The sequence below is a fragment of the Mesoplodon densirostris genome, chromosome 2, assembly GCF_025265405.1.
Source record: "Mesoplodon densirostris isolate mMesDen1 chromosome 2, mMesDen1 primary haplotype, whole genome shotgun sequence".
NCBI classification, from domain to species: Eukaryota; Metazoa; Chordata; class Mammalia; order Artiodactyla; family Ziphiidae; genus Mesoplodon; species Mesoplodon densirostris.
In genome coordinates, this window is record NC_082662.1 from 154,294,723 (window position 1) to 154,321,004 (window position 26,282).

General features: G+C 44.3%; 2 protein-coding genes across 3 annotated transcripts in view; one reads left to right on the forward strand and one right to left on the reverse strand.

The window, feature by feature from the left end:
- Window positions 1-1,766: 1,766 nt before the first annotated feature.
- LOC132483255 (major histocompatibility complex class I-related gene protein) lies at window positions 1,767-11,676 on the reverse strand. The gene is given in 7 exon segments (XM_060088532.1): window positions 1,767-1,867; window positions 2,484-2,652; window positions 2,654-2,673; window positions 4,243-4,520; window positions 5,204-5,271; window positions 5,273-5,460; window positions 11,622-11,676. Coding segments are annotated over 7 exon segments (879 nt in total).
- A 6,620-nt stretch (window positions 11,677-18,296) lies between these two features.
- STX6 (syntaxin 6) overlaps window positions 18,297-26,282 on the forward strand; it is a 46,236-nt gene continuing 38,250 nt past the window's right edge. For both annotated transcript variants that reach the window (XM_060091171.1, XM_060091173.1), the window contains exon 1: window positions 18,297-18,528. In XM_060091171.1, the coding sequence (XP_059947154.1) occupies window positions 18,494-18,528 (35 nt within the window). In that variant the 5' untranslated portion in view covers window positions 18,297-18,493. The remainder of the gene's footprint in view (window positions 18,529-26,282) is intronic.

The following is a 26,282-nucleotide window of genomic DNA, read 5'->3' on the forward strand; positions in this document are numbered from 1 at the left end:
TAGGGTCACAGTCATGGCACCCACCGCTCTTGCCTAGTCAACACTCTCATGAAAGAAGAGAAAGGCCTTTTGTGACGTAGTGAGGTGACGTTCACTGGTGGAATTCAAGTGGAGGCTAGATGCTCAAGGCAAAGGCATTGGAGAAGACATTTCCGGCCCTGGATTGAAGTTTTCTCCCAGCCCTGAGATTCTCTCATCTACCCGCAAACCATTGTTGACAAATGGGACATAAGGAAGTGTTGTGCCATGAGAGCAGCCACGTTTAGAGGAAATGTAATGAAGGAGTCCATCAAAAGAGCCTGATAGCTGACAGTCTTTTTGGAGCCAAAGAACAAATAACATTTTGTAGCTCCTATCTGTCTGCCATAAATAATTAATCCTATAATGTCCTTGTCTGTTGTGGGTGTGGTCAAGAGCTTTGAGCGCTGGACTTGAGTCCATATGGGACAGAGGAGACCATGGTTCCTAGAGGAAAGACAGCTGGAAAGTAGCCATCTCCCCTCAGTGATCTGGTGTAGGAAGGTAGACAACTCCATTTTGCTCTGAAAGGAAAAGTTTTTAGTCAGATATGTGCATTTTTCCTTACAACTCAGAAATAAATTATGCAATGTTCAGCAAAGACTGAGAAGCTGGCATTGACATTTTTAGCATACTTGGTCAAGATTCTCTTAGTACTTGACAAATTTTAACTCAAATTCACAAACTCCGCAAGATAAAAAGCAGGAATTCACGGTGCGTATCATTCTTGAGAGAGGTGTGTCACTGTATAAAAAGAAAAAAAAATTTTTTTTTTGCTTCAGCAGCTATCACTTGCTGGATTGGGATTAGTGCTATACTTTGTAAAGAAAACATAATGGCCCATTAACTCTGAGTTAATTTTCTAGTAGAGGGTTGGTTTTACTTTGAACTAATAACATGCTTTGCATGGTATCACCTGAATCGAGGTTTAAGTCTGTGGCTATGAAACAAAGCCAAATTCCTGGCCCACACTGGCTTCAAACCCATTATCCAGGACTCATCAATATTATGCTGTGATCAACTTGAGCACCTAGTGAGGCCAGAGGTGGGGAATGACCTTACAAAACTAGACTGTAAGCTCTCTAACAGGGATCATGTCTGTCTTTTGCATTGCTATATCCCAGCATTTAATACAGTGCTTAGAACACACTAGGCATTTAAGACATGTTTACTGAATGAATGAAGTTTTTTCCCCAAGGTACTAAGAGCCTATATCTCTCCCATTTCTCCTTCCCCTTTTTCTTACCCTGAATTCCATTTTCCAAAGGTATCTCTTCCACGTTTCATGGATTGAAAGATGAATTTAGAAGAAAAGTGACTTCCATATGATTGAAGCAGAATAATGTTTGTCAAAATGGGAAAACTTACTGAAGTTTTGAAACCAAGGACAAAGTTCCCTCAAAAGTTGATAGTAATTAATAATAACAATATCACTTGGAAAAAGACAAACCAATGTCACCGTATCTTCTCTGACCCAACTTCTAGGAGGACTGTCCACCTGGACAGGAACTGTACTACTTTGTTGATGTCAGGCACCACCTATGAAACAGACCACTCTCCTTACAAGCATCATCCATGGTGTGTGTTCCCTATATGGTGAGAGGGGTGTTCTAGGTCCTGTGATTGCAAAGTGAGGCCCAACCCATTTCTAAATGGAGCTTAGACTAGCAGGTGCAGAAAATAAAACTCAATGGAGCTGTGGAGAGACAGTCTGTCAACTCCTAGGATCCTTCCACAGGCCTCTCACCTCAGGGCTTCCTTTGCCAGGCTACGACACCAACTCCCGACATGGCAATGGCGAGGACAATGAACCCAACAGCTTTCATCGCCAGAAGCATGGTTTCTGATTCTAAAAGCAAACAAATGAGGGAAAATCCACGAGTGCTCCTCCTCTTCTATGTTAATGTTTGGGAACTTTTGTACCAGCAATCATCAGGAAGCCCAACACTATTTTTCGTACTGTCACTTCTTACTTCACAGCTCCGTGGAGAATAGTCTAAAACAGAGGAACAGCAGTTCCCAAAGTATGGTCCGAATGCCCCAAGCGTCCTCAAGACCCAATCAAGGTGTCTATGAGATCTAATTCATGATCTTCCCCACCCCCTACTTTTTTTAAATCTCCATCTCTCACATGGGCACGGTGGAGTTTTCTAGAGGCCACATGATATGAAATGACATCATCACTCTGATAGCAAATGGAATATGTGCTTGTGTTTTCTAGTGTTTAATTTTTAAAAAAAATTTTTAGTTTGTAATACAGTAAATAGAAACAGATATAACCTAAATAAACAAAAGCTCTTTGGGTTACTCAATAATTTTTTAAAGAGTATAAAGGAGGCTTGAGACTGAAAAGTGAGAGAACCTCTGATTTAACAGACCCATTCTAAAGCACGCAGTGATCCATGCTTCCTGCTCACCGCCTTTTCTTAGTCTCACTCCCCAGACAGCCACAACCCCATCTCTACCCTGGGAACCCTGAAGAACCACGTGGACACTGCCGTGCTCCACATGACAGGAGTAAAGGTCGCTGCTCTGAGGATCCAGCTCAACTGACACCCATGTCTGATAGGTCCCATCCCCACTGGGAAGAAGGTCTCCATAGTCCATTTCTTGGACAATTTCTTCCCCATTTTTTCATCCAGATCATGGAAATTTCTGGGAGGTAAAAGCCGTGAGCTCTGCAGTAAAGAGTTGCAATCCCTGGAAAATTTCTTTGCGATTTACTCTGACCAGTGGGGCCTCTAGGAAGAAGTTCAAGTTAAACAGAAGTATCTTATGTACTGAGTACACAATATTAGAACTCAGCAACTGCATTTCCCAATTAATTTTCTTCTTTGCAGGAAACATCTAAAACCAAGAATGACCCAGAACCCTGGTTTGCCAACAACAACAAATTCTTTGTGCTAAAGCCAGTTTGAGTAGTTTTCTGTTACCTGCAACCATTAAAATTAAGATGGTTGGGGCTTATCTGGTGGTGCAGTGGTTAAGAATCCTCCTGCCAATGCAGGGGGCACAGGTTCGAGCCCTGATCCAGGAAGATCCTACATGCCATAGAGCAACTAAGCCCACGAGCCACAACTACTGAGCCCACGTGCCACAACTACTGAAGCCCGTGTGCCTAGAGCCTGTGCTCCACAACGAAGAGTAGTCCCTGCTCGCCACAACTGGAGAAAGCCCACGCGCAGCAACGAAGACCCAATGCAGCCAAAATTAAACAAACAAATAAATTAATTAATTAAAAAAAATTAAGATGGTTATTCAGCTAGTGAGTGAGACAACTGAAACAAACTCGTCACCTGCCTCCAAAACCGATGCACTTGGACAGAGAGTCCATATTCGTACCTGTGGCCCAGATGCCTCCCTGAGGGGCCGCCATAGCTCTGGAAAGCTCCGCCATTAAAAATCACTCCTGTGGGAAAAGGCACATTTTGTCTGGGAGTTTCCCACAGCATGATGCAGACGTAATTCATTTTGAATAATGAAATCGTACATGAAAAGTCCTGTGTTAACTAAAAGTTGACCAACTGAATCATATCTTCTTTTTTTTTTTTTTTTTTTTTTTGTGGTATGTGGGCCTCTCACTGTTGTGGTCTCTCCCGTTGTGGGGCACAGGCTCTGGACGCGCAAGCCCAGCAGCCAGGGCTCACGGTCCCAGCCGCTCTGCAGCATGTGGGAGCTTCCCGGACCGGGGCACGAACCCGTGTCCCCTGCATCGGCAGGCGGACTCTCAACCACTGCGCCACCAGGGAAGCCCGTCACCTGGATCATATCTTTGATGTATAAGAGGAGCTTTACTGAAAGGAATATTATCCTAACTCCTTTAGTAAAGCAAAGACCCTGTTTGTCTTCTTGGTAATTTCAGACTTTCACTCATCTTGGTGTTGTGTGAGCCCTTGGTTACTACACAACTTGAAGAATTGCATCCCCTCCCAAAGTATTTCCCAACTTATCATTGACAAGAGGTGGAAGGATTTGTCTCACTGGATCCCCCCCACAAAAGGAAGTGTCCCTGGAGGTACTCCACTCTGTCAAGACAAGAACTGCTGCATGTTGTCAAAATGCTGATAAAAAGTAATTAGGGAAAGTTTTCATGGAGAGTTACAGAACATGATAGTAACAAAATGGATTTCAGAATAGGGTCGCTATAACTTAGATGAGAGGAAGTTACGTATAAAACCATGGGTTCTGAGGATATGAGGACAAGGTGTTCTCCCTCCTCTTTACCTGTCCTTTGTAGGGTACCTTTCCCATACTCCAGAAATCTCTTTAACCAGGCAATACGTTCTTCTTCCAGCCAATTCTTTTGATATCGTAGCTCGTGCTGACTGGCCTCCCATGCCCGCTTGGTGATGTGAGCCACATTATTCAGAGCCATCCAGGAGAGGGTATCTTTACTGAAGATACTGAAATCCTGTCCGTCATATGCATGTTGGAGAAACCCCATGGTGTTTCCATCCTACAGTAACTCACAGCCAATCATTCTCTGGTAAGTGTGGAAACCCTGGAATAGACATGCAGGCAGGAAGGGAGGGGTTGACATGGGGATGCGGAGGTGGGTGCCCAGGTGACGTGACAGGGGGCGTGACTGGAAACATCTTCTACCACAGAATACATCACTGCACAGGCCTGCCATGGCATCACTGAGTCCCCAGGAGGTTCCTGTGATGTAAGCCCATTTATCTACAGATATCTGCGGAGTACCTACTGCATACAAAATGAGTATGATAATCCCCTCCTTGGGAGTTATCCTATATGGGGAACAACTAACTGATAAAGTTTTTAGTGCAGTGGAGAAGGGAGAGATATGCAGGAGCCAGAAATATCCCTGGGAAAGTTAATATATTTAGTAAGTCATTGCGCATAAACAAGCACCTCACTAAGCCTGGCCATCAGGAGATGAGACGTGTGCTGGCCAAATTTAGGAGGAGAAAGGAGAAGATACAGGTCAGCAGCCTAAATGCGAATGGGATAGGGCTATGAGGGTCAAGGGCTCCTGGGGGAGAAACAGACAATTTGAAAGATGCACAGGACAGAGGGCAGGCACTGAACCCCGTCAACCAGATTGTCCAAGTTTTGCCAAAAGAATGCAACTCAGCAACTGCTCACATTCACTGTCAGCCCAGGGACCTCTACCGGGTTGGGGGTTAGAGATGGACAGCATTCGTCTCTGCTGCCTTCACCACCTGAGTGATTGCAGTGATGCTGCTGCTGCTCCAGTTCCACCTTGAACGTCTGCTGCCGTCCCGCAGCAGCTGCGTGGACCCCTCTCCCGGTGATCAGGCGCCAGGTTCTCCGCCATCCACAGGGCCTGTGGCTCCTGCCAAGAGACACTGTCATACATGGTAATGGGATGAGAATCCACATACCCAACTGAAATAAATTCAGGCATCCCATAGCCAGGATCTGAGATGCCCAGGTGAAAATATCTCAGAGAGTGAGTCCCTGGGAGAGAGGCAAAGAAGGCAGATATTTAGAGTCACGGCTGATCTAGATCCATAAACTGCTGGATTCCATTTAATCCCCATGTTCGTCCTCCGTGTTCAGTTGCACCCATTCTTCCTGGGACCCAGCTGATACTTCCTCTTATGGAATCACAGAACCCCAGGAACTGGGATCTGGAAAGGACTTTAGAGCTTTAACCAAGACTTGGAGCCTGGTTTTTCAGGTTTGGAAACCTTAGGATGAACTTTTACAGGTAACTCAACTTGTAAGTGAAGTAGAGTGTTCTGGTCTGTGGGAGAAGGGCCCAGGACCACTCACTGGGCCCCTGGGGGAGAGCTGTCCGAGGGACACTGAGGGTTTGAAAACCCTGATCACCCAACCCCCATGTTTCACCAACAGAGGCTCCAGGTGGATAAATGCGGGCCCCCATCTCACTGCTGTGCTTGCACATGTGTACACACACACACACACACACACACACACACACACACACACACCAGGTTAGTCTGCTTGACTGACCCACAGTGAGAACCCACATAAAGACTCAGGCCTCCTGAGGAAAATTTTTAAAAAGCATAATGCTTTTCCTATTATACCAACCCAACTCTATCAACAATTTTCCTATGCCTTCTTTACTTTTTCTTCTGGCCAAACATCACTATAAGAACTGTAATAATCACTAAGCGTCAAAAGTAGGCTAAAATGAAATGTTTGACTTTGCCGCTTCTGCACTGAACGTCTCTCAGCTCAGCAAAGAAGCTCCTAGGCTGATAGAGACAGGGCAGTTTTGAGGTAGTGGGATGGGTGTTGTGATGGGGTCAGTGCGGGGCATGGGGCCTCAGGGAAGAATTTCCAGAGAAGGTATGTCTTAGGGGAGATCCTGGGACAGGTAGGAGGTGAGCAGGCAATGAGGCTGGGAAGGGACATAGGAGAGAGGACAGTGGCAGTAGACTAGAAACCATGTGTGCAGACAGGGGATAGGAGAGCGTGGCCCGCTGTGGGAACCAATGGCCTAGGACGCTGGAGGACAGTGAGCGTCACAGAGGAGAGGAGAGATGACGCCCAAGAGGTAAGCAGAGCCAAGGCTGAGAAGGCCAAGGGCCCCCATGCCCTGCCGAAGAGCTGGAGGGGAGAAGGCATGCAGCATGGTGGCTTTCTTCCCCTTCTCTGCTCGCTGTTGTCTGGAAATGCCCACTTCTGAGCCTTTTATCTTGTTACTTCCTGCCATCCTGACCCATCTACATCCTCCCCAGTCATCAGAACCCATCTCCAAAGACACTCCCAGGACCAGCACTGACATTTGCATGGCTGAGTCAAGAGGACAAAGGAGGCCCACGTTCCAGAGACCCAATATTTTAAAGGAATAAATCAAGCTAACAAACTGTTAAATACGTTCTATCCTACCTTGACAAATATCCCTTCATATGACCTCAAAGTGCCACAGAAGAGGTACCAATGGGGTGTTCCAGCAGCTAGGAGAGAGATCCTGCTCCCACACAAAGGGATCCACAAGGAGGAGGCAGAAAACCTGCTATGAAGTTAGGCCTTCCGCGAGCCATGGAGGGCAGCAAAATCTGAATCATAACCCTCAGAACCGCACTTACTTCTTGAGCACATGCCACCATGTGTTAGTTACCATGCTAAGCCTCTGATAAGCATGAGTTACATTTATTCCTCACTGCAAACTTTTGAGTCTTAAAGGTCTTAAAATTCCCATTTCACAGGTAGACAATGGGTGCAGAGAGTTGAAGAAAATTGCCCAAGATCATCCTTAGAATCCATAAGTGGAGGACCCAGGAATTACACTCTGACCTCTCAGGCTAGAAGCCCCTTTGCCTTAGACTGCCCAGCTGATCCAAAGCAGAGGCACTTCCCCATCCCAGGCTCTGTTTCAGGCTCCTCGCCCAGATCACCATTGCTCTCTCCCGCCCTCTTGTGTCCAGGATGACTCACTGTCCTGGATTTCCCAGTCCCTGGGGACCCCGGCTCCAGACGTTCCTACAATTGACTGTGGGTCCCAATTGGATATCCAGTTCAACAAAGTCCCAATTATCTGTTGGCCCTCCCAAGTAGCCCGATGCCTTAATACAGTCAAAATGATTATGATTCCTGGGAACTACTCTCTGGAATTTCAGGCATCGTGGGAATGAGGGGGAGAAGTGGAGGGTGATATTTTTAGTTAAGAGGGCCTTTGGACACTTCTCAAACTATGCAGTGATATAGGTAATTCTATACGCATCAAGAACTGCCAGTCCCTCTCCTAACAACTCCTCTCACTACAGGAAGTCATCGGGGGCCCGGAAGTGCTGAATGTGACAGTTTGACTCTTTAGCTACTCTTTTGAGGCTACCCTTTGGAGGTTACCAATGTTTCTTTTAAGTTTTACCCTTTTCTGAACTTCCAGTAGGCACAGTCCTAGCTGCTAGGGATATGGCAATGAACACATCAAATCCCAGACCTCTGAGCTCCTTTCTAGAAGGAAGACCTGCAGTAGGTGAAGATATAATACAGGATCAGCTGCTGATAAGAGTTGTGAAGAGAAATAAAGCAGGGAACGGACATAAACACACACACACAAATAATAATAAAGAAAAAGGGAAAAAAAGAAAATGAAAAGAAAAAATGTTTAAAAAGAGAAAAACAAATTTAAAAAAGAAAAAGGAAAAAAAGCAAGGAAAGGAGGTAGAGTGTGAAGAGGGCTGACCTTTTAGGTAGAGGGGCCAGGAAAGGCCTTCTGAGCAGGTGGCATCTGAGCAGAGATGTGAATGAAGTGAGGAAGTGAGTCATAGGAGAAGAACCTTTCAGATGGAACAACAAGCCGGAGTCCTCAAGGAAGTTGCCTGTTCCATGTACTTGAGGAATAGCAAGGAGATCACTGTGGGCCTTGTAGAGCTTTGGAGAATGAATGAATGTGCCCTGGTGGGTTTTTTTTTTCCCAGTACTCTCTGTATACAATGATGACCATATGTTCTCCTATTTCCCAGAAGAATTACATTTTTATGAATTTTATTCTTTTTAAATGATTCATTGAAGTTGTAACAAAATGTGATTTGGTACTTACACTCTTGAAGGGTTTTCCATAATAAATATAAATTTGGCTGTCAGAAAGAATGTCCTCTGTCATCTGTCTCAATTTGGGTTTCATAAAGCAAGTGTTTAAAGAGCCACTTGCTTGATCTTTAACCTAGGCCCCTTCCTTCGAGTCCTTGGCAATCCTTCTGGGGTAACAGGATGACTGAGGTCAATGCGTTTTAGTGAGAACAGACAAATATTGCAACTAGTCAGAAGAAAATCTACAAATTAGTTGAATTTCTCAGATTTAGATAGATTCAATGTCAACCAAGAAGGCCTTAAGGGAGTAAGACAGTATCTTGGAGAAATTTCTACTGCATGTGCCTTGGCAACAGCTCCAAGGAAACAGATTGAAGTCTAATAATGTCTATAGCAAATGCCCATATTTTCTCATGTTAACTCTTGGAACTCAAGGTCATTTCTAAGCAGATAATTTGCAAATCTGTCTTTTAACACTAGCCCAGTTGACAGTTCAGGGGACTTATCCATCATTACTCCTTGTCTGTGAAGGACTTCATCATTCATGAAGCAGATTGATATAGCAGATTGAAATATCCGTAGAGTTATGAGTAATATCAAGAAACTGACCTTGGCTTTTTCAGGATGAAACACACAAACCACATATGCCTCTGCAAGAGAGATCCCATGCATGCCCCCATCCTGATGACACCCACCCATGTCACCAGCTCACAGTCTCCCACAGGCTGAAATGAAGAACAAGAGGAGCTGTAAAGCATGAAACATCTTTCTTTTTCATACAAATTCTGCAACTAGAATAAACCACAGTTGTGAATTTAGTCATTATTGCTGACCAAGTTTTCTATGGCACACGGTCAGATCACTTCAATTTCTTAGGGACATCACCTTGGAACATAAATTCCAGGAGGCATTTATTAAGTGCCTATTGGTCACTAGGAAGTACAAGGAAAATAAAGAAGAGAAAAATGAGAAGATCTCTCTCCCTGCCTTTAAGGAGAGCCTTGAAGGAAAGATTTTGGTAAATAGAAAGTTATAAAGCTGTGAGCAGGAGCTATGGAAGTACAAAGGAAAGCATAGTCTACTGCAGGCCATGGAGTCAATGAAATCAACACACTGGAAGTGATGTTGGAGTGATCTTGTCATTGAGCTGTGACCCCCATACACTCTGGTATCTCCTCCCTGCGTTTCCATGTCTAGAAGCTCCTATCAAGGCTAGCATTAGGCCCACATATCAAGTAGACCAAGACCTTTTTCATAACCCCGTTTCCCTTCCCTGTCAGCATCCCTCAATGCTCAGGGCACTCAGCCAGGATCCTGGCAGGTAACAACCTTCATCCCAGATGAGTCACATGAAGAAATTTTAATGAAGGGACTTCACGCAGGGGTATGAGCAAAGTTACAGGAACAGATGAGGGATGATAGGGCACCCATAAGCTAACAACTATAGGAAGCCATTACCACCCTTAGGGCTGTAGAGATTGGAGGAGCAAATAGTGCTCCTGAGGCCTAATGGGAGCTAGAACCATGAAGAAAGGGCTGTTCAGAGAAAACTATATTGCAGAGGGACACAGCTACCACCAGAAACATTAAATAAAGTGGGGAAAGAGGAAGAAGGAAATACCCCAACCTCTCTTTCCTCTGTGACTGCTCTCCTTTCAGCATCTCCCATTGGGTGAACCCAAACAGAAATCAGCCTGCAAGAGAGACTGGGTGATGCCGTCTGTAGCAGTCAGCCTCCCAGAGCACAAGACAAGCCAGAGAAGGATGGAGTGGAAGGAGTCAAAAGGAGAATAGCCAGCACAAAGCAACCTTCCCTGCCCTTTATATATGACTGGTTCTATTTCTCATTCCACCTATTATCGAAGTGCCAAGCGTCCACATCCAGAGATGCTGTGATATTGCGGGAAAGCCCCGGACTGTAGGCTAAAAGACCTGCATGTACTTCAGACTCTGCTCGTTATGTGAGCTGAGCCCACCTCTCTAGGCCTGGGTTTCCTCATCTGGAAATGGGGATATTTTCTTAGCCTGCCACAAGGGTCAGTTAGACCATCCCATGAAAGATTATGTTTAGGGGATATTGTGGTCATATTATTGGAGAGTTCTTTGAGGATTAAATACAGGTAATATATAGGCTTTTTACATTCTAGAAATATCACTCCTTTCCTCTTTTTATCCTCTGTCTCTTACCCTCACCCTCAATCTTTCCCATTTCTGACTTGAATGGTAGGACTTTTTCTGGATTAAGTTTCTATAGAAACAGGATCTTTGTCTGTCTTGTTCGTGGTCATGTCCCCAAAAGTGCTGTCACACAGTAGGTCATCAACCAACATTTGTATAATGAACACACAGATGATTTGAAAGAGCTCCTTCCTGTCATGCTCATGAATCACTGCCTATGGTGGTGGCCCAGACTGAGATGGAGACATTGCCTGGCAGCCACCTGGGATTGCTGGCCCCTAGCTGGGAAAGCAGTTGCTTAGGGCAGAGAAGCCTGGCGCTTCCAGCCCACAGGTCTTTTGGTGTATTGCGGGCAACAGAAAGCAACTGCTTCCCTAGTAACATAGGCTCCCTAAACAATGAAAAACTCCTTCTACTCAGTTGATATCTCTTACACCTAGTAAACAAGTCCAGAACCATGGTTTTATCTTTCTGGGATCTTGTGTTACAGGTTGGGCTTGTGGTGAAGAGACAAAACAAGTAAACCTGAACAATGGATCTGCTCTACTGTTCAATGGCCCTGAAACTCTGACCGCATCCTCATGAGACTTACCAAGCTAGTAGAGAGGAAAAACAAAAGTAAAAGAAAAGACATGAGCAGAAAAGAAAAGGAGCAATGCTCAGAAGGGAAGTAGGAAGTGAGGAAGTTACCCAGAGGGTCTTTCCAGAATGACTTCCAACCCCTCAGAAGGCAGGTGACATCAAAATCCTACACACATGAACTGGAAAACTGTACAGCTAGTCCAACCCTCTGACAAGTCCTGGGTTTAATAAACACAGTTTTCTGCCCCTGGCTTCTTAATCATTTCACCAGAAGTTTTAGGAAGACAAGCTCTTTCCCTGAGGCTGCCTCGGCTGAGGAGTTCAGGGCAAAGAGAACTTGGGGTACTCATGAGCGTCACTGTGCATCACTGCTAATACAATGATGAGAGGTAACAGGAACACCATCAGCCCCTCTAAAATCCTTCTCTTTCCGATTCTTTTAACCAAAACACTGACAGGTCCCTGCTGATCTTTCAAGAACCTATACTCTACTGGCTCTTGAGTGATTCAGCAACTGAGTGACACCTAGGATCCTCTCCCAGTAAAAACAGGGGAAATAGTTAGTGTCATCAGTTGCTAGGTAGAATAGAGAGAGAGAAAACAAAAGTACTGCCTGCCTTCCGCAGTGGCCTTTAACCTGTTGGTCTCAAGACACTGCTTGCTTTTTGCTGTTCCTGTCTTGACCCTGTTCCCAACTTTCGAATATTTATGGAACACAGTTATGGGAAAGACACAAGGAACACAAAGATTAATCATATCTGGTCCCCCAGGAGGCTCAAAAGAAAAAGAAGTCTTTGCTTATTCCCTGGAGCTTAGATTTCTCCCAAAGTCCATGACAAAGATTCACACAAAGTTCCCAGGACTTGCTCTGGCTTCCTATAATGCTTCAGTCCTTATGTCTGATATAATATGTATCATGTAGACTGTCCTGACATTTTTAGCTTAGGCCTATCTTCCCTGCTGCTCTAGCACCCAGCCCAATAGCTCAAAAAATGCTCGTTGAATAAAGGAGAATAGAGAGGTAGAAAAAAGCCTAAAAGAAGATTCTGAGGGGCAGCTGGCTTGGCTTGCTTGATTAGCAAACCTCAGCACCAAGCCACGGCTGCATTGTCATCACGAGAGCACGGACAAGTTGGGAAACAGAAGTTTAAGCTTGTTCAGGGAGTTGGAGGACAGGCCCAGATAAAAAAGAAGAAACAGAGGTGAGTGGGAGAGATGAGTGGAGGCAAGGCCACCAGGCAGGCTGGCTTGAGCTCCAGCTCAGGGACCGGGGCTCGCATCCCGGCTACTGGACTTTGCGCAGAATCCCAAATTGTGCTGAGGCTCAGTTTCCTCAACTTTAAAAACAAATCCTGGCATATATTTCACAAGGCTTGTTGAAGAATTAGATGAGGCTCTGTTTACAATGTACCAGATAGGTAGGAGAACATACTGGTTTCCTTCTGCAGCAGGCTGAATAATGCCCCCATCCTCACCCCAAAGATATCCACATCCTAATCTCCAGAACGTGTGAATATCTTACCTTACATGGCAAAAGGGACTTAGCAGATAAGATTAAATTAAAAATCGTGAGATGGGGAGATTATCCAGGCTTATCTGGTGGGTCCAATCACAAGGATCTTATAAGAGGGAGGCAAACAGTCTCTAGAACTGGAAACAGAAGGAACAGATTCTCCCCTAGAACCTCCAGAAGGAATGCAACCCTGCCATCACTTTATTTATTTAGTTTAACATCTTTATTGGAGTATAATTGCTTTACAATAATGTGTTAGTTTCTGCTTTATAACAAATTGAATCAGCTATACATATACATATATCCCCATATCCCCTCCCTCTTGCATCTCCCTCCCACCCCGCCTTTCTCACCTCTCTAGGTGGTCACAAAGCACCAAGCTGACCTCTCTGTGTTATCCTGCCATCACATTAATTTTAGCCCATGAGACCCACTTTTGGACTTCTGACCCCCAGAATTATAAGAGAATAAATTTATGTTGTTTTAGGGCACTTAGTTTGTAGTAATTTGTTATAGCAGAAACAGGAAACTATACGTCTTCCATTTCCCAAAAGAAAAAAGGAAGACAATAATGAAATTAATATTTGACAGCTTCTCAGCATCTCCTAGCACCTTCTCTTCTCAGACCTTTGTATTTCTTTCTTCCTTTCTTTCCTCCTTCACTTCTTTGTTCTTCCCTTAACTCTTCACTTAAGAAATGTAGGGCACCCTTGTGCCAGAGACCCAGAGACCCCAATAGTCCCAGAGATCTCTCACTAGCACTGGAGTTCCATGGCAGTGTATTTATTTGTTCCTTTGAATTTCTGTTCGTATCTTGTTCCAAAATTGCATACTGTACTGCAGTCTGCAGCATTTACATTAAAAAGTGGGCATGATGACCACACTTTTTAAAGTCATATTATCTTAAGTGCAAATTAGCAAAAACCATCCAGAAGGGAATTCCCTGGCAGTCCAGTGGTTAGGACTCAGCCCTTTCACTCCTGAGGGCCCCGGTTCAATCCCTGGTTGGGGAAGTATGATCTCACAAGCTGGGCTGAGTGGTCAAAAATAAATAAATAAAATAATAATAATAATAAATAAAAAACAAACAAAATCCAGAAAACTTCAAAATACACCAAAAAAATCAGAGTACTAAGATAAAAATCACTCCTCAGAGAAAGCCACTGTTAACATTTTAGTATATGTCTTTTCAGTGCTTTTGCTATGACTATATATGTATGTATACAAACATACTTTGGGGGGTTCATTTTACCAAAACAGGGTTTCACATCCTAACATTATTTGGTAATTTATTTTTCACTTAACAATTTCCCAATACCAACATGCATTTTTTATGGCATAGCTTTAATAGTCCTTAAGTTTTTAAATAAATAGATTTGATAACAGTCAAGATCTTAAAGGACAAGTGAAGACTGCCCAACTAAGCTGGGAAGCATTGAAGTGGGGAGCATCCTGTGCACTCTCCTTGGGAACTAGCTCTACCTCTGAGCAACTGTCTATCCTTGAATCTCAAGTTGTATTTTTCAGAGTGGCTTGTGTTTATCTTGTTTACTATGGATCCCTCTAATTATGTCTTTGGCTTTTTAATACCTGCTTTATTATATATATCTTCAGGCCCTTCTGAAGAATCTGACCCATTTGCAAATGGGACAAATCATCCTCAAAAACCAAAAGACAAATTATTAAGTTAGCAAAAAGGTCTTCTTTGTTAAATATATTGTTTTCAATATACTGTAATTTTTTTATCATGTTCAATAAGCAGTTTCCTCTGGGCTGTTTTAAAAATTCAATAGGTGTGTTTGTGTGTGTGTGTGTATGTGCATGTGTGCACATGCATGTCTGTGAAATCTGATTTGAGCCACTTTCTGTGCTTAGGTAAAATCCATTCACCAATTTTGGGGCAAGGCTAGCCCTTATACAAATCGGCAGGAGAGTACTGTAACAAAGAACATGGGTTTAGGAGTCAGACAAACTTCTTTTCAAATGGGGCTCTCACTTCCTGCCTATGAGACCTTGGGCAAATTATTAACCTCTCTAACCCTCAGATTTCTTTTGTGGAAAATGGGGGTAATAAGCAGAGCTGTTGTGAGGATTCAGTGAAATCAGCAGTGGTGGAACCAAGAGGTGACTTTTCACTTCTTGGGACTTTAGAGCACCACTATCATGCACATATAATCATGGTCCCAAATAAACCCCAAATTTAAGAAAATACAGTGGGTCTGCCATGCAACCTCAGTTCAAGCCTCCTAGCCCTGTTGTCCAAACAAGTTACATTCTAAAACCTGCCCCATGTAGAAATTTTGGAGCCACTTCTGAAGAGTATGCATGTATATTACTTAGCATAGTGTATATTACTTAGCACAAACTTACATAGTAAGTAAATGCTAGCAATTGCTATTACTATTATTGTTATTCACTAGTTTACCAAGAAAAATTGTGATTTTTCCTCCCCTATGCACTAACGAATTCATAGAGGAGGGTAAATTCATACCTGCCCTTCTACGATGGTTCAAATTCACTGTTATGTCAAGAAGATCACTGAATTCCAATAGTGTATTTTAACTTTTAGTACTCACTAATATCCATTCATTCATACACTTCTAACTTGAGTTATTCTAAAAAGGATTTAAAATTGCTAACCTTTGATGTACTTTTGCATATGTAGTCACTTGGCTTTCTCACTTATCTTTCTTCAATTTTTCTTTTCTTTTTTACTTTTTATATTTCTGATTATCTAAGTAAATAGTCCATTGTAGAAAACTTCCAAACTTTAAGTACATTTTCTTTTTCCTACGTATAAAAAATCTCTATGCATAAAACTGTTTCTATATATAAAAATGAACAGAATTGAAATCATATCATATATACAATATTGTCTTGCTACTTTCAATACATGTCATTACACACTTTTAAACATTTTTAGTGACCATCAGATGAATGTCCCATAAATTTTTAGTCACTTCCTTGTGTTGGATATATAGATTGACTAAAATTGGTTTTTTTAATCCAGTGTGTAGATAAGGGTGGAGGTGATGGTAACAACTAAGGCAAAGAAAGAAAACATGACCAGTATGTGGATATTTCCTGTGGCTGGTGCTGGGAAATGTAGACAGCCATGGTCAAGTCAATGGATGCCAACAAGAGCAAGTGTCTTCTGGAGTGTTCCAGGAAAGAACATGTATCTCAGGGCTTTTAAAAGATTGGGATAATAATTCACCATGTCCCCAGATTTTGCCTCTAAAGGATTTCTGAAATGTATCCCTCCTTTCTGTCCTCCAGTGAGCTTATTTCAGGACACCCTCATCCCTCCTCTGGATGAAGACCTCCTAGCTGACCTCTCAGCCATTGCTGCACCTGTGTCAAATGCCAGTATTATCCTGTCAATTCCCTCAGCTGCCATGATCTATAGCACAGTGTCCACAGTTCTTAACAGCACAATCAAGGCCCCCCCCCCCCCCCCGATAAACTGGCCCTGCCCCTTTCCAGCCTTAGTTCCTGCGGCCGCAGTCCCATTCCTTCCATTCCGGCAATGCCCCCTGCTGTGGCTCTCCACCCTCCCCCCGGCCCCTGCCACAGGCTGCCCTGATGTCTCCAGGCTGGGTTGTTTCTGTGGCAACCCATGCCCTTCTTTCACTGTGTAACTGGCCTGGCTCTCCCACCAGTCTGAGAGTTCCTTGAAGTCAAGGACCAAGCCTGTGCATCTCTGTGTCCTTAGTGCCTAGCACACAGTAAGAATACAACACGTGCCAGCACTGTTCTAAGCACTTCTCAGACACGGATTCATTTAATCCTGATGACACTCTCTATGAGGAAGGTTTTATTATAGTATCCATTTCATAGTTGAGGACAATGAGAGACTAAGCAGCTTGCCCAAGACACAACAGTCAGGAAGTAGCAGAATTAGGATTTGAACTCAGGTAATCTGGCTGCAACTATGGCTCTTAATCACAACTCTCATCTTCTCGATTTCTGTGTGTTTATTGAATGAATGAAAGATGATCCCTTTTCAGTTCCCCATCTCAATATGTTCAGAACCAAAACAGTTCTCTTCCAACAGCTTCTTTTTCCCCCCATACCTGACCTCCACTGCTCCTCCAGGGTCTCAGAGAAGACTGGAGTCTTTGGCTTTCACATCTCTCCTCCTTAACCCTATTCAATCTTTCGTCATGTCTAGGTGTTTTGTTTTTCCTTGGAAACATCTATCAGATTCTCCCCTTCCTCTCTATTTACAATTGCTGTCATCCTAGTCTGGTCTTCACCCCTTCAGACTAGATGACCACAGCAGCTTCTGGACTGATTTCCCTGACTTCACTGCTTCATTCCGCTGGGGTTTTGGGGTTTCCATGCATTTTAATTTAACCTTCACAACAATCCATGAGCTAAATATTATTATCCATGTTTTATATATGAGGAACTGAATAATAGAACTCAGGTTCAAACAGGGTTTTTTCTGGCTTTGAGCACCCTCCCATCTCCAAAAAGACTGGTGACTTTAAGCAAGTCACTTAACATTCCAAGAGCCTCAGACTTCTCACTTGTAAAATGGGGATAACAACAGTAATTACCTCATTGTGAGAGCAACTGAGATAACACTTAGCACAGTGCTTGACATACAGGAAATGCTCAATGATAATCAGCAAGTAAAGTTCACAAACCCTATAGCATATCTAGCATATAAGTTTGATAACTGTTCTGACCAAAATGCTTTCTGGAATCGCTTTTGAACCATTTAGCCTGGAAGAAGTTGCTATACCTGGCCCTTTCTTTGTCCCTCAAAAGTTTTCTCTCTTGGGAAGCACCGTATGCTGTAATGAAAACAACGCACAACAAAAGAAAACACACCCCAGTCTGGTAGACAGTGTACAGATTCTCCGGCTCTGCCCTGTCCAGGTTGTGTGAGCACAGGAAGACTTGAAACCTCTCTGAAATTCTCCCATCTACTAAATGGAAATAGTAGTACCGCCCCCCCTCCCAAGAATATTGAGATAATGCACATACAGCCTTCAGCGCATTGCTGGATATAGTAAGACCTACATAAAGGAGTTGTTCAATATTATCATAGTCAGATAATGTATACGAGCACGCTTTATTGTAAGTCGAGGACGAGATGGATTTCTAAATCAACATGTTATCAAAAATCAAGTATCAAAAGTAGAGGAAAGGTGAAAGGGTTGTGCAAAGCAGGTACTACGGCGTATCTAGGAAACCCGACAGCCTTTCCCGCAAGGGAACAAGCAGCTCCTCCCCCTGAATCCTGTGGGGCGAGGCGAGAGAAGACCCGCCCTCCCCCACCACCCCCAGAGCCCCGTCTCCAGGGTCTTGTGACAAGGTGCCCAAGCCCCGCCGACAAGGGGCGGGGCCGGGTCTGGTCACGTGAGCATGGGTGCGGAAGTGGTGCGGCGGACGGCGTTCGTGACTGGCGGAGGCTGAGCAACCCGGGGGCGGAGCCAGGCGGCCGGACGCGCTGGGAGGAGCCGGGGGAGGGGGCGGCCGCGGGGCCGCGCAACAGAGTCAGGGTTTCGGTCTGCGGTGCTGAACAAGTGCTGGGCCAGCGGCGGGTCAGTGCACGCCGGCCTGCGCGCGCAGAGGCTTCGGGTTCCCCAGGCCAAGGCGCCGGCGGCCGCGCGAGGCGGGTGAGGTGGGCAGAGGGAGGTTCGCTGGGCGCGCTGTGCGCGGAGCAGGCGTGAGGCGGCCGGGGGCCGGGACGCCATGTCCATGGAGGACCCCTTCTTTGTGGTGAAAGGGTGAGTGTCGCCGAGGGCTCCACTGGAGGAGGAGGTGGCCGTGCTGCCTGCCCGCACCTCCCCGCTCTCCTCGCTGTAGGGGGATGGGAGACAAGTAGAGGCTGGCGAGGGGACAGTGGGGACGGCTTAGCCTTGAGGGCCATGATCAAGCGTCCAGAGACATCCCCTCCCCGTCCTACCTGGACTTTGAAACCCGTGACCCCAATTAAGCCCCTGGGGAGGGGGTCCCCTTTGGCCTGTACGCTGCCCTACAACTTATTTGGAGGGGTGGAGGGGTTCAGCAGCTCTGCAGGTGGGAAGGGAGACAGGCGTCCCAGACCAAATTGCAGCTGTAGTGGAGAACGGGGCCCTGCTTCGAAGGGGGAAAAACAGCATCTGGGCAGGAAAAGGGAAATGGCCCTCCTGAGCTTTGTAGTTGGCGTGCACGGGGGTGAGCTCCCATTGTCCATTGAGTTCGGAGCGCTGGCCCGCAGACTGGTGAGACCACAACATACCCAGAGGCGTCTGAGCACGTTTGCAGGCTGGGAGGCGGGGGCGCGAGGCTCCGGAAGACAACTCAATTCAGTGGGGGAGTTTTTACTGAGTAATGGGAGGGGAGGAAAGCAGTCGTTCAAACTCAGTGATGATGTTGGAAGGAAAACAAAATGAAATCAGCCAAACCAAACTTTCCTTAGCTTTCTGTTAGCACCGGGATTTTCCCACAGTGCTAAAGGAAATGAGTGCTTTCTTTTTAACTCCCTGATTTCATCCAGGCTGTTTGACAGGTTTCCCCCGTTTCTTCTGCCTTTCAGGCTAGAACAGCCTTAACTTATGTTTCCCTATGAGCTGTCGTGACTCCATCTTTGATTGCTCAGTCGTTTGGAGGTAGAAACTTTATTTGCACTGTTACATAGGCTTTATAGCCATTAAACAAATTCAGGAAAGATCGATTCTGTTGTTATAATTTATAACCTTGTTATAATATATAACCTCCTCCTCCAGTGTTATAATTTGTCAGCTTTTGTTTTAAATGTCAAACGTTAAAATTCTGAGAACTGCAAAGTTCCGGAAAGATCAGTGCTGATAATCATAAAGTGTCCCTTTGCTTTCAAGTAGTTGCTGCTAGCTTCCTATTTTTGTAGGGGTAAAAGCTGACCAGTTGCTTGAGTGTGTTTTAAGGGTTCCTCTCAGAAAATTTAAGTGGTACTTTAGGTGAAATACTTTATTATCAATGATACAGTAAGATATATTTTTTAACATTTCCCTAAAAAGATTTTCCTTCACCTGACTTTAATTTAGATGGGAAAATGCTGAGTTTAGATTATTAGTAATATGTGGCTCTCTATCTGGAAAATGTGTTGCTTATTAGAAGGATTGATTTTTAGGGGTTGATTTTTAAGTGTGAAAGCTGTGTGTTTTTTTCCCTTGAATGAATGTTCTTAATGCTTAGGTTGCAAAGGTTATCTCTGGCAGTGGAGGCCATAGATAATCAGAATTTTTGGTTTGATTTTTAATGGAATTTGTGAAAATGCTAAATTGTTCTGCCATCTTGACTTTTTTTTCCTGCTAGTATCCAATACAGTTTGCCAGGGCTTGCTCACTGATTAGATATCACTGCTTTATTGGAACATTGGCCTGGAGTGTTGGTTGACTTTTACATGGTTTTAGCTCATGTCGTTAAGGTGTCAAAACCTTCTGCGGAGGAAAAGTAAAATTAGCTATACGAGTGTCTCCAGATTATGCGACGGAATATATGGGGAGCCATTCATGTAGTTCTGTTTATTAAAAGTTTTGAAAGTGCACTGCACAATGTGGAAGAATTAAAGATGCCTGAATTGTGGTACTTAGCCTAGGAGCTGATAGTCTAATCTGAGAAACAGCTCACCCCAGAATTAAGTAGAAGTGACAGGTGGAAATGATTTAAGTGCCGAAGTGAATCCTACAGATGATTAACTCCCCCAGTAGTTCAGAGAAAGGCATCTCAGTAGGAACAGTTATGACTGGAACAGCTTTGGAGGTAGTAGGTAGGTCTTGAATTAAGTTTCGAAGATGGGGAGCATTTAGATAATTCAGGCCTGTGTCTCTTCTGGACTCATCAGGAAGAGTCTGTTATTGGTCTTCCTGCTTCCAGTCTCTTTCCTCTTGCATCTGCCTTGGTTCTGTTGGATGAGTGCTCTCCAGAATGCAGGGTGAGCCACACATTCCATTTTACATTTCCTAGTAGACACAGTAAAAAGTGAAAAACAGGTGCAGTTGGGCTTCCCTGGTGGCGCAGTGGTTGAGAGTCCGCCTGCCGATGCAGGGGACACGGGTTCGTGCCCCGGTCCCGGAAGATCCCACATGCCGCGGAGTGGCTGGGCCTGTGAGCCATGGCCGCTGAGCCTGCGCGTCTGGAGCCTGTGCTCCGCAACGGGAGGGGCCACAGCAGTGAGAGGCCCGCGTACCGCAAAAAAAAAAAAAAAAAGGTTAAGTTAATTTTAATGTCATCGTTAACCTAGTATAGTGAAAATATTTCAACGTGTGATTAAAGATTATTAAAGAAGATTTTACCCTTTTCGTACTGTCTTCAAAATCTGGTGTGTATTTTTCACTTACAGCACCTCTCAATTTGGATGCTAAGTTTTCGTCAGGAACACTTGATCTGTATTTAGAGTTCATTAAACTTACAGTTGAAAAAGTATTCAGTAGATTCACATACCCAAATTGTTCCAAATATACTTTAAAAATTTTCGGTAACTGAATTGCGTATCAGTTTTTAAATCTAAATTAAAATTTAGTTCCACAGTCACACTAGCACGGTTCAGCAGTCACATGTGGCATCCATATTGGGCAGCACAGGTGTCGCTTTTCTAGAACCCAAGGAGTTCCCTACTTAACATCACTGAGTGGCTGCCTGTTGCCTACAGAATAAAATCTCAGCACTTCCTGACCTCCGTGACGTAGCCTTCCTCTACCCTCCGCTCACTCTGCCTGCCCTTAGCACAGAGCTCCGGCTTCACCAGACTCAGTACAGTGACGGTGACCGCAGGACTGGATGCTCTTACTCCACATGCACCCACTCTGCCTGATGCACCCACTCAGCTTTCAGGATTCAGTGTCAGCCATCTCCACTGCCTCCAGGAAGTGCTTCCCCGACACCTGTAACACGTCATTGCACCTCTTCCTCTGGCTGTCTTTCATTATTTGACCGTGAGCTCTGAAGGTTGGAACTGTTTGTTTTTCCTGTATTTCCAGCCCAGCACCTTGAATATACAGCATAAATGTTGAATAACTTCTCTTTGGTGGTTGTGGTTAAGCAGTGGTGGTTCGTGGGTGGGAACACTACCAGCAAAGGCAGGCATTGTGTGTTTAGAAATCATCAAGGAGAGCATCCCAGGTGCAGTAGGAAGTTTATTTGGAGAAGTAATAATAATAATAATAGCTAACATTTAAAGGATGCAACTCCTATGTCAGGGGTCGCGTGCTAAGTAAGCACTTTATAAGAATTTTCACTTTATAAGAACAGTTCTGTGGTGTGGGTATTAACCCCATTTTACACATGAGGAGCTGAGGGAGCACAGAGGGGTTGAGTTACTTCCCCAGGGTCACACAGCTAATAGGTAGTGGACCCAGGATTCAAAATTCAGCTGCCTAGTTCTACTTGCCTAGTTCATACTGTTAACACTTCTACAGGTACATCCACAGGTACAGGTAGAATAGGGTCAAGAAGAGTCTCTAAGAGGCCATTGGAGATTTTTAAAGCAGGGAAATGACATGAAATTAGGGTTTCAGGAATATTGATTTGATAATAGTGTTGGATGCATCAGTGCATAGAAAGATTTTTTTTTTTTTGCAGTATGTGGGCCTCTCACTGCCATGGCCCCTCCCGTTGCGGAGCACAGGCTCCAGACGCACAGGCCCAGTGGCCATGGCTCACGGGCCCAGCCGCTCCGCGGCATGTGGGATCCTCCCAGACCGGGGCACGAACCCGTGTCCCCTGCATCGGCAGGCGGACTCTCAACCACTGCACCACCAGGGAAGCCCTGTAGACATATTAAAAAGGAGACCAAGGCTTCCCTGGTGGCGCAGTGGTTAAGAATCCGCCTGCCAATGTAGGGGACACAGGTTCGATCCCTGGTCCGGGAAGATCCCACATGCCTCGGAGCAGCTAAGCCTGTGCGCCACAACTGCTGAGCCTGCGTTCTGGAGCGTGCAAGCCACAACTACTGAAGCCCGTGGGCTTAGAGCCTGGGCTCTGCAGCAAGAGAAACCACTGCAGTGAGAAGCCCGTGCACCGCAAAGAAGACCCAATGCAGCCAAAAATAAATAAATAAATATTAAAAAGTAAAAAGGAGACCAGTTCGAAAGCTGTTTTAATTTAAATATGCAGTGATTAGTGCCTGAGTGTTCGAAGCTTGTTTTGTGAGGTTTTGACACTCTCGATGTCTTCTTGTTAAGAGCAGAATCCCAGAACACGGGAGAAAACTACCACAGTTGGGCAGATGTGGCCCTACCTGGCACATACATTCACAGTGGTGGCCCTACCTGGCACAGACATTCACAGTGGTATTTTCACTACCAGAACCCCTAGCTCTACTGAATCAACTCAGGCCTGCCCCTAAGTTGTAGTTTGTCTAGTTGACCCTCTCCTGTGTGTTCTCACTGGGTGAGCTTGATTATTCCCATGTGTCAAGCGGTCCCTGTGTATCTGTGCACATCCTGTACCCCAGTCACTCTGACCCAACTCTCTCCTGTGTGTTTTTCTGTGTTTTCTACTAATTGTTCGACATCCCCCATGCTATGGGGTGGATATCTTCCCCTTTTTTTCTTTTCCTTCCCCCTCCTTAAAAATGCCTGCCTCTTCTTAGCCCTCTTTACTCCTGACTCCTCACAGCCCTTCAGTCCCATGTCCACTTGGTCACCAGGGCCTATCAGTGCATCCCCTGGATATCTCTGGAATCCTCTCTTCCTCTCTGGTTTTGGTTCCTCCACCTTAGTTCATGTCCTTGTCCTCTCCCACCTGAACTCTTCTAAGCAGCTTCTTCAGCAAGCTTCATTTGCACCGCTGCCAGACGTGACCTCAGAGACACAGTCAGGTCACAGCTCTATTCGGAATCCTTCATTCTGAAATACTTACCGAGTGTCTGTTTTCTGTGTGCCAGGAGCTAAGGGTACAGCAGTGAACAAATGATATCCCTGTCCTTATGAAGCTTATATTCTAGAGACGGACAGTAAAAAAATGAACGAATATATGGTATGTCAGGTGGTGATAAATTCTGTAAGAAGAACAAAGCTGGCGTAAAGGGAAAGGAAATGCATGTTCTGGGTGTAATTTTTCTTTTTATGTGACTTCCGGAGGCAGTGAGGTTTGGTGAAAGAACTGAGCTTTGTTAATCAAGCTCACCCAAGGTTGGGATCTCACTTCTGTCAATTACTTGGTGTAAGTTTTGGCACATTAGCTAGCCTCTCTGAACCTGTTTCTTTCTTTTTTTTTTTTTTTGTGGTACGCGGGCCTCTCACTGTTGTGGCCTCTCCCATTGCGGAGCACAGGCTCCGGACGCGCAGGCTCAGCGGCCATGGCTCACGGCCCAGCCGCTCCGCGGCATGTGGGATCTTCCCGGACCAGGGCACGAACCCGTGTCCCCTGCATCAGCAGGCGGACTCTCAACAACTGCGCCACCAGGGAAACCCTGAACCTGTTTCTTTATGTACAAAATTGGCTTAACAATGCCTGCTTTATCGGTTATGAGGATTAAATGAGTTAATGCATGTAAGTTGCCTCGGCACAGTTTGGAGTATGTATCAAGTGCTCAGTAAACATTCTCTTAACTGTCTATATGTCTCCATCCAAACAGGCTGCCCTTTCTGAGAGGAAAGACCATGTCTTACTGGTTTGTGTGTGTGTGTGTGTGTGTGTGTGTGTGTGTGAGTGTGTGAGAGAGAGAGAGCTTTTTTTCTTTTTGGAGTAACATTTAAAGTGATATATGCTCATTTTAGAAAACTTAGGAAATAAAAATATAAAAAAGGATTAAAAATTCATTGAAATACCACCATCCAGAAATAATTAGTTAAAATTTTGGTGTTTTTTAAATCTGTTTCTATTAACAGTTTTATTTAATACTATCCATCAGTTTTTGATCGCTCTTTTTTTTTTTTTTTGATACAAATATATCAGTCACTGTCCTGAGAACATGACAGGGATTGTCTTTTTAATCCTTATGAAGTAGGTACTAGTACTATTATTATTATCATCTTACAAATGAAGAAAATGAAAGAGAGTAAAAAAAAAAAAAAAAAACTTCCAAGTTCATAAGCCTGTAATTGGAAAGGCCAGGATTTATATAAATGGGTATTATTGTTGTTATTAATCATTAAGAACTTGGGATCATACTGTCTTATAATCTTTTCATCTGTATTTTTTTATATCCTTAAAATGCCTTTGGTGGGGAGGCTTTAATGACTGTATTGTATTTTGTTATATAAATGTGATATAACTTATCACCCAGGACAAGGTTTATGATGTACCTAAATTTTTCACTGTTACAGTTAATATAGTGGCAAGCCTGCTTGTCACAGGTCTTCATTGCTGCTCCTGATTATTTCCATAGCCTGTAGTCCTGTAGCAGATTTGCTAATTCAGAGGGTGCACATTTTCAAAGCTTCTGATGCATGTTGCCAAATTGCCCTCTAGGATACACCCCTAACTCCACTCGACTCACTACCCCACCCCCAAAAGTTTGATGGGCCCATTTCCCTTGACCCCTTGCCTGTACTGAGTCTCCTTTTAAGAAATCTTAACTAATTTGCTAGGTGAAACATACCATATTTGAATCATGTTGTTTTCATCATTATGTTCAGTAAGGTGTTACATAGTATTTGTTTGATGAGTGAGCCCATTTTGAGTTTTGGGTTCTGTAGTTTTTTTTCCCTCTCTTGTTTGCAACTTCTAATCAGAATAAGCCACTAAGAAATTGAGCGGTGGAATATGAGTATTTTGGTACCAAGTGAGCCTCTCCTATAGGTAAAAGGCATGAATGTTGTGGTTCTTTAATATGTTGCTGATTTGGAGGCGTTGTGTGCCCGAACAAGGACAGTTTTATTTCCAGGTTCTTGGCTGTGGATCTGTGTTGAAATAAAGGCGTAAGTAAGCAGATGAGCCAGATAGTGTCTGTTACATTGCATTATTCTCTAACCATCCCTGGTCTGTGTGTACAGACTGTTAAACTCTAGGTTATGAGCTCCTTGAAGGCAAGCATTGTGTATTTTAGTCACACTGTTGAAAAAACTGTTTATTGGTATAGTCACTGTGAAAAAATTATCCTTATTTACAGAGTAATTGTATCCAGTAAAATTGAATGTAAGTCAGGTCTCATTTTCTACTTTTTAAAAATCAAGCAGATGTTTCTTTTTCGTTGTTTTGGCTGTGCTGTGTGGCTCATGGGATCTTAGTTCCCTGACCAGGAATTGAACCCGGGTCCTCAGCAGTGAGAGCATGACGTCCTGACCACTGTACCACCAGGGAATTCCCCAATCAGATGTTTCACTGTAAAAACCACTTTGCAGACATTTGTTATATTGAATTAGGCATTTATTGAATGCCTAATAACTCTATTTGGCTCCTGAAATTGTAGTCTGGTTTGGAGAACACTGTGCAGATATGTGAAACAGTGTAGGTGATAGACAATATGCTTTGCATATAAGAGTTTGGAATAGAGCTGAGATACTGTGGAGACTGAAAAAACTTGGCAAGACCCCCAGGGGGAATGTTGGTCAGTGACACTTTAGTGAAGCAAGGA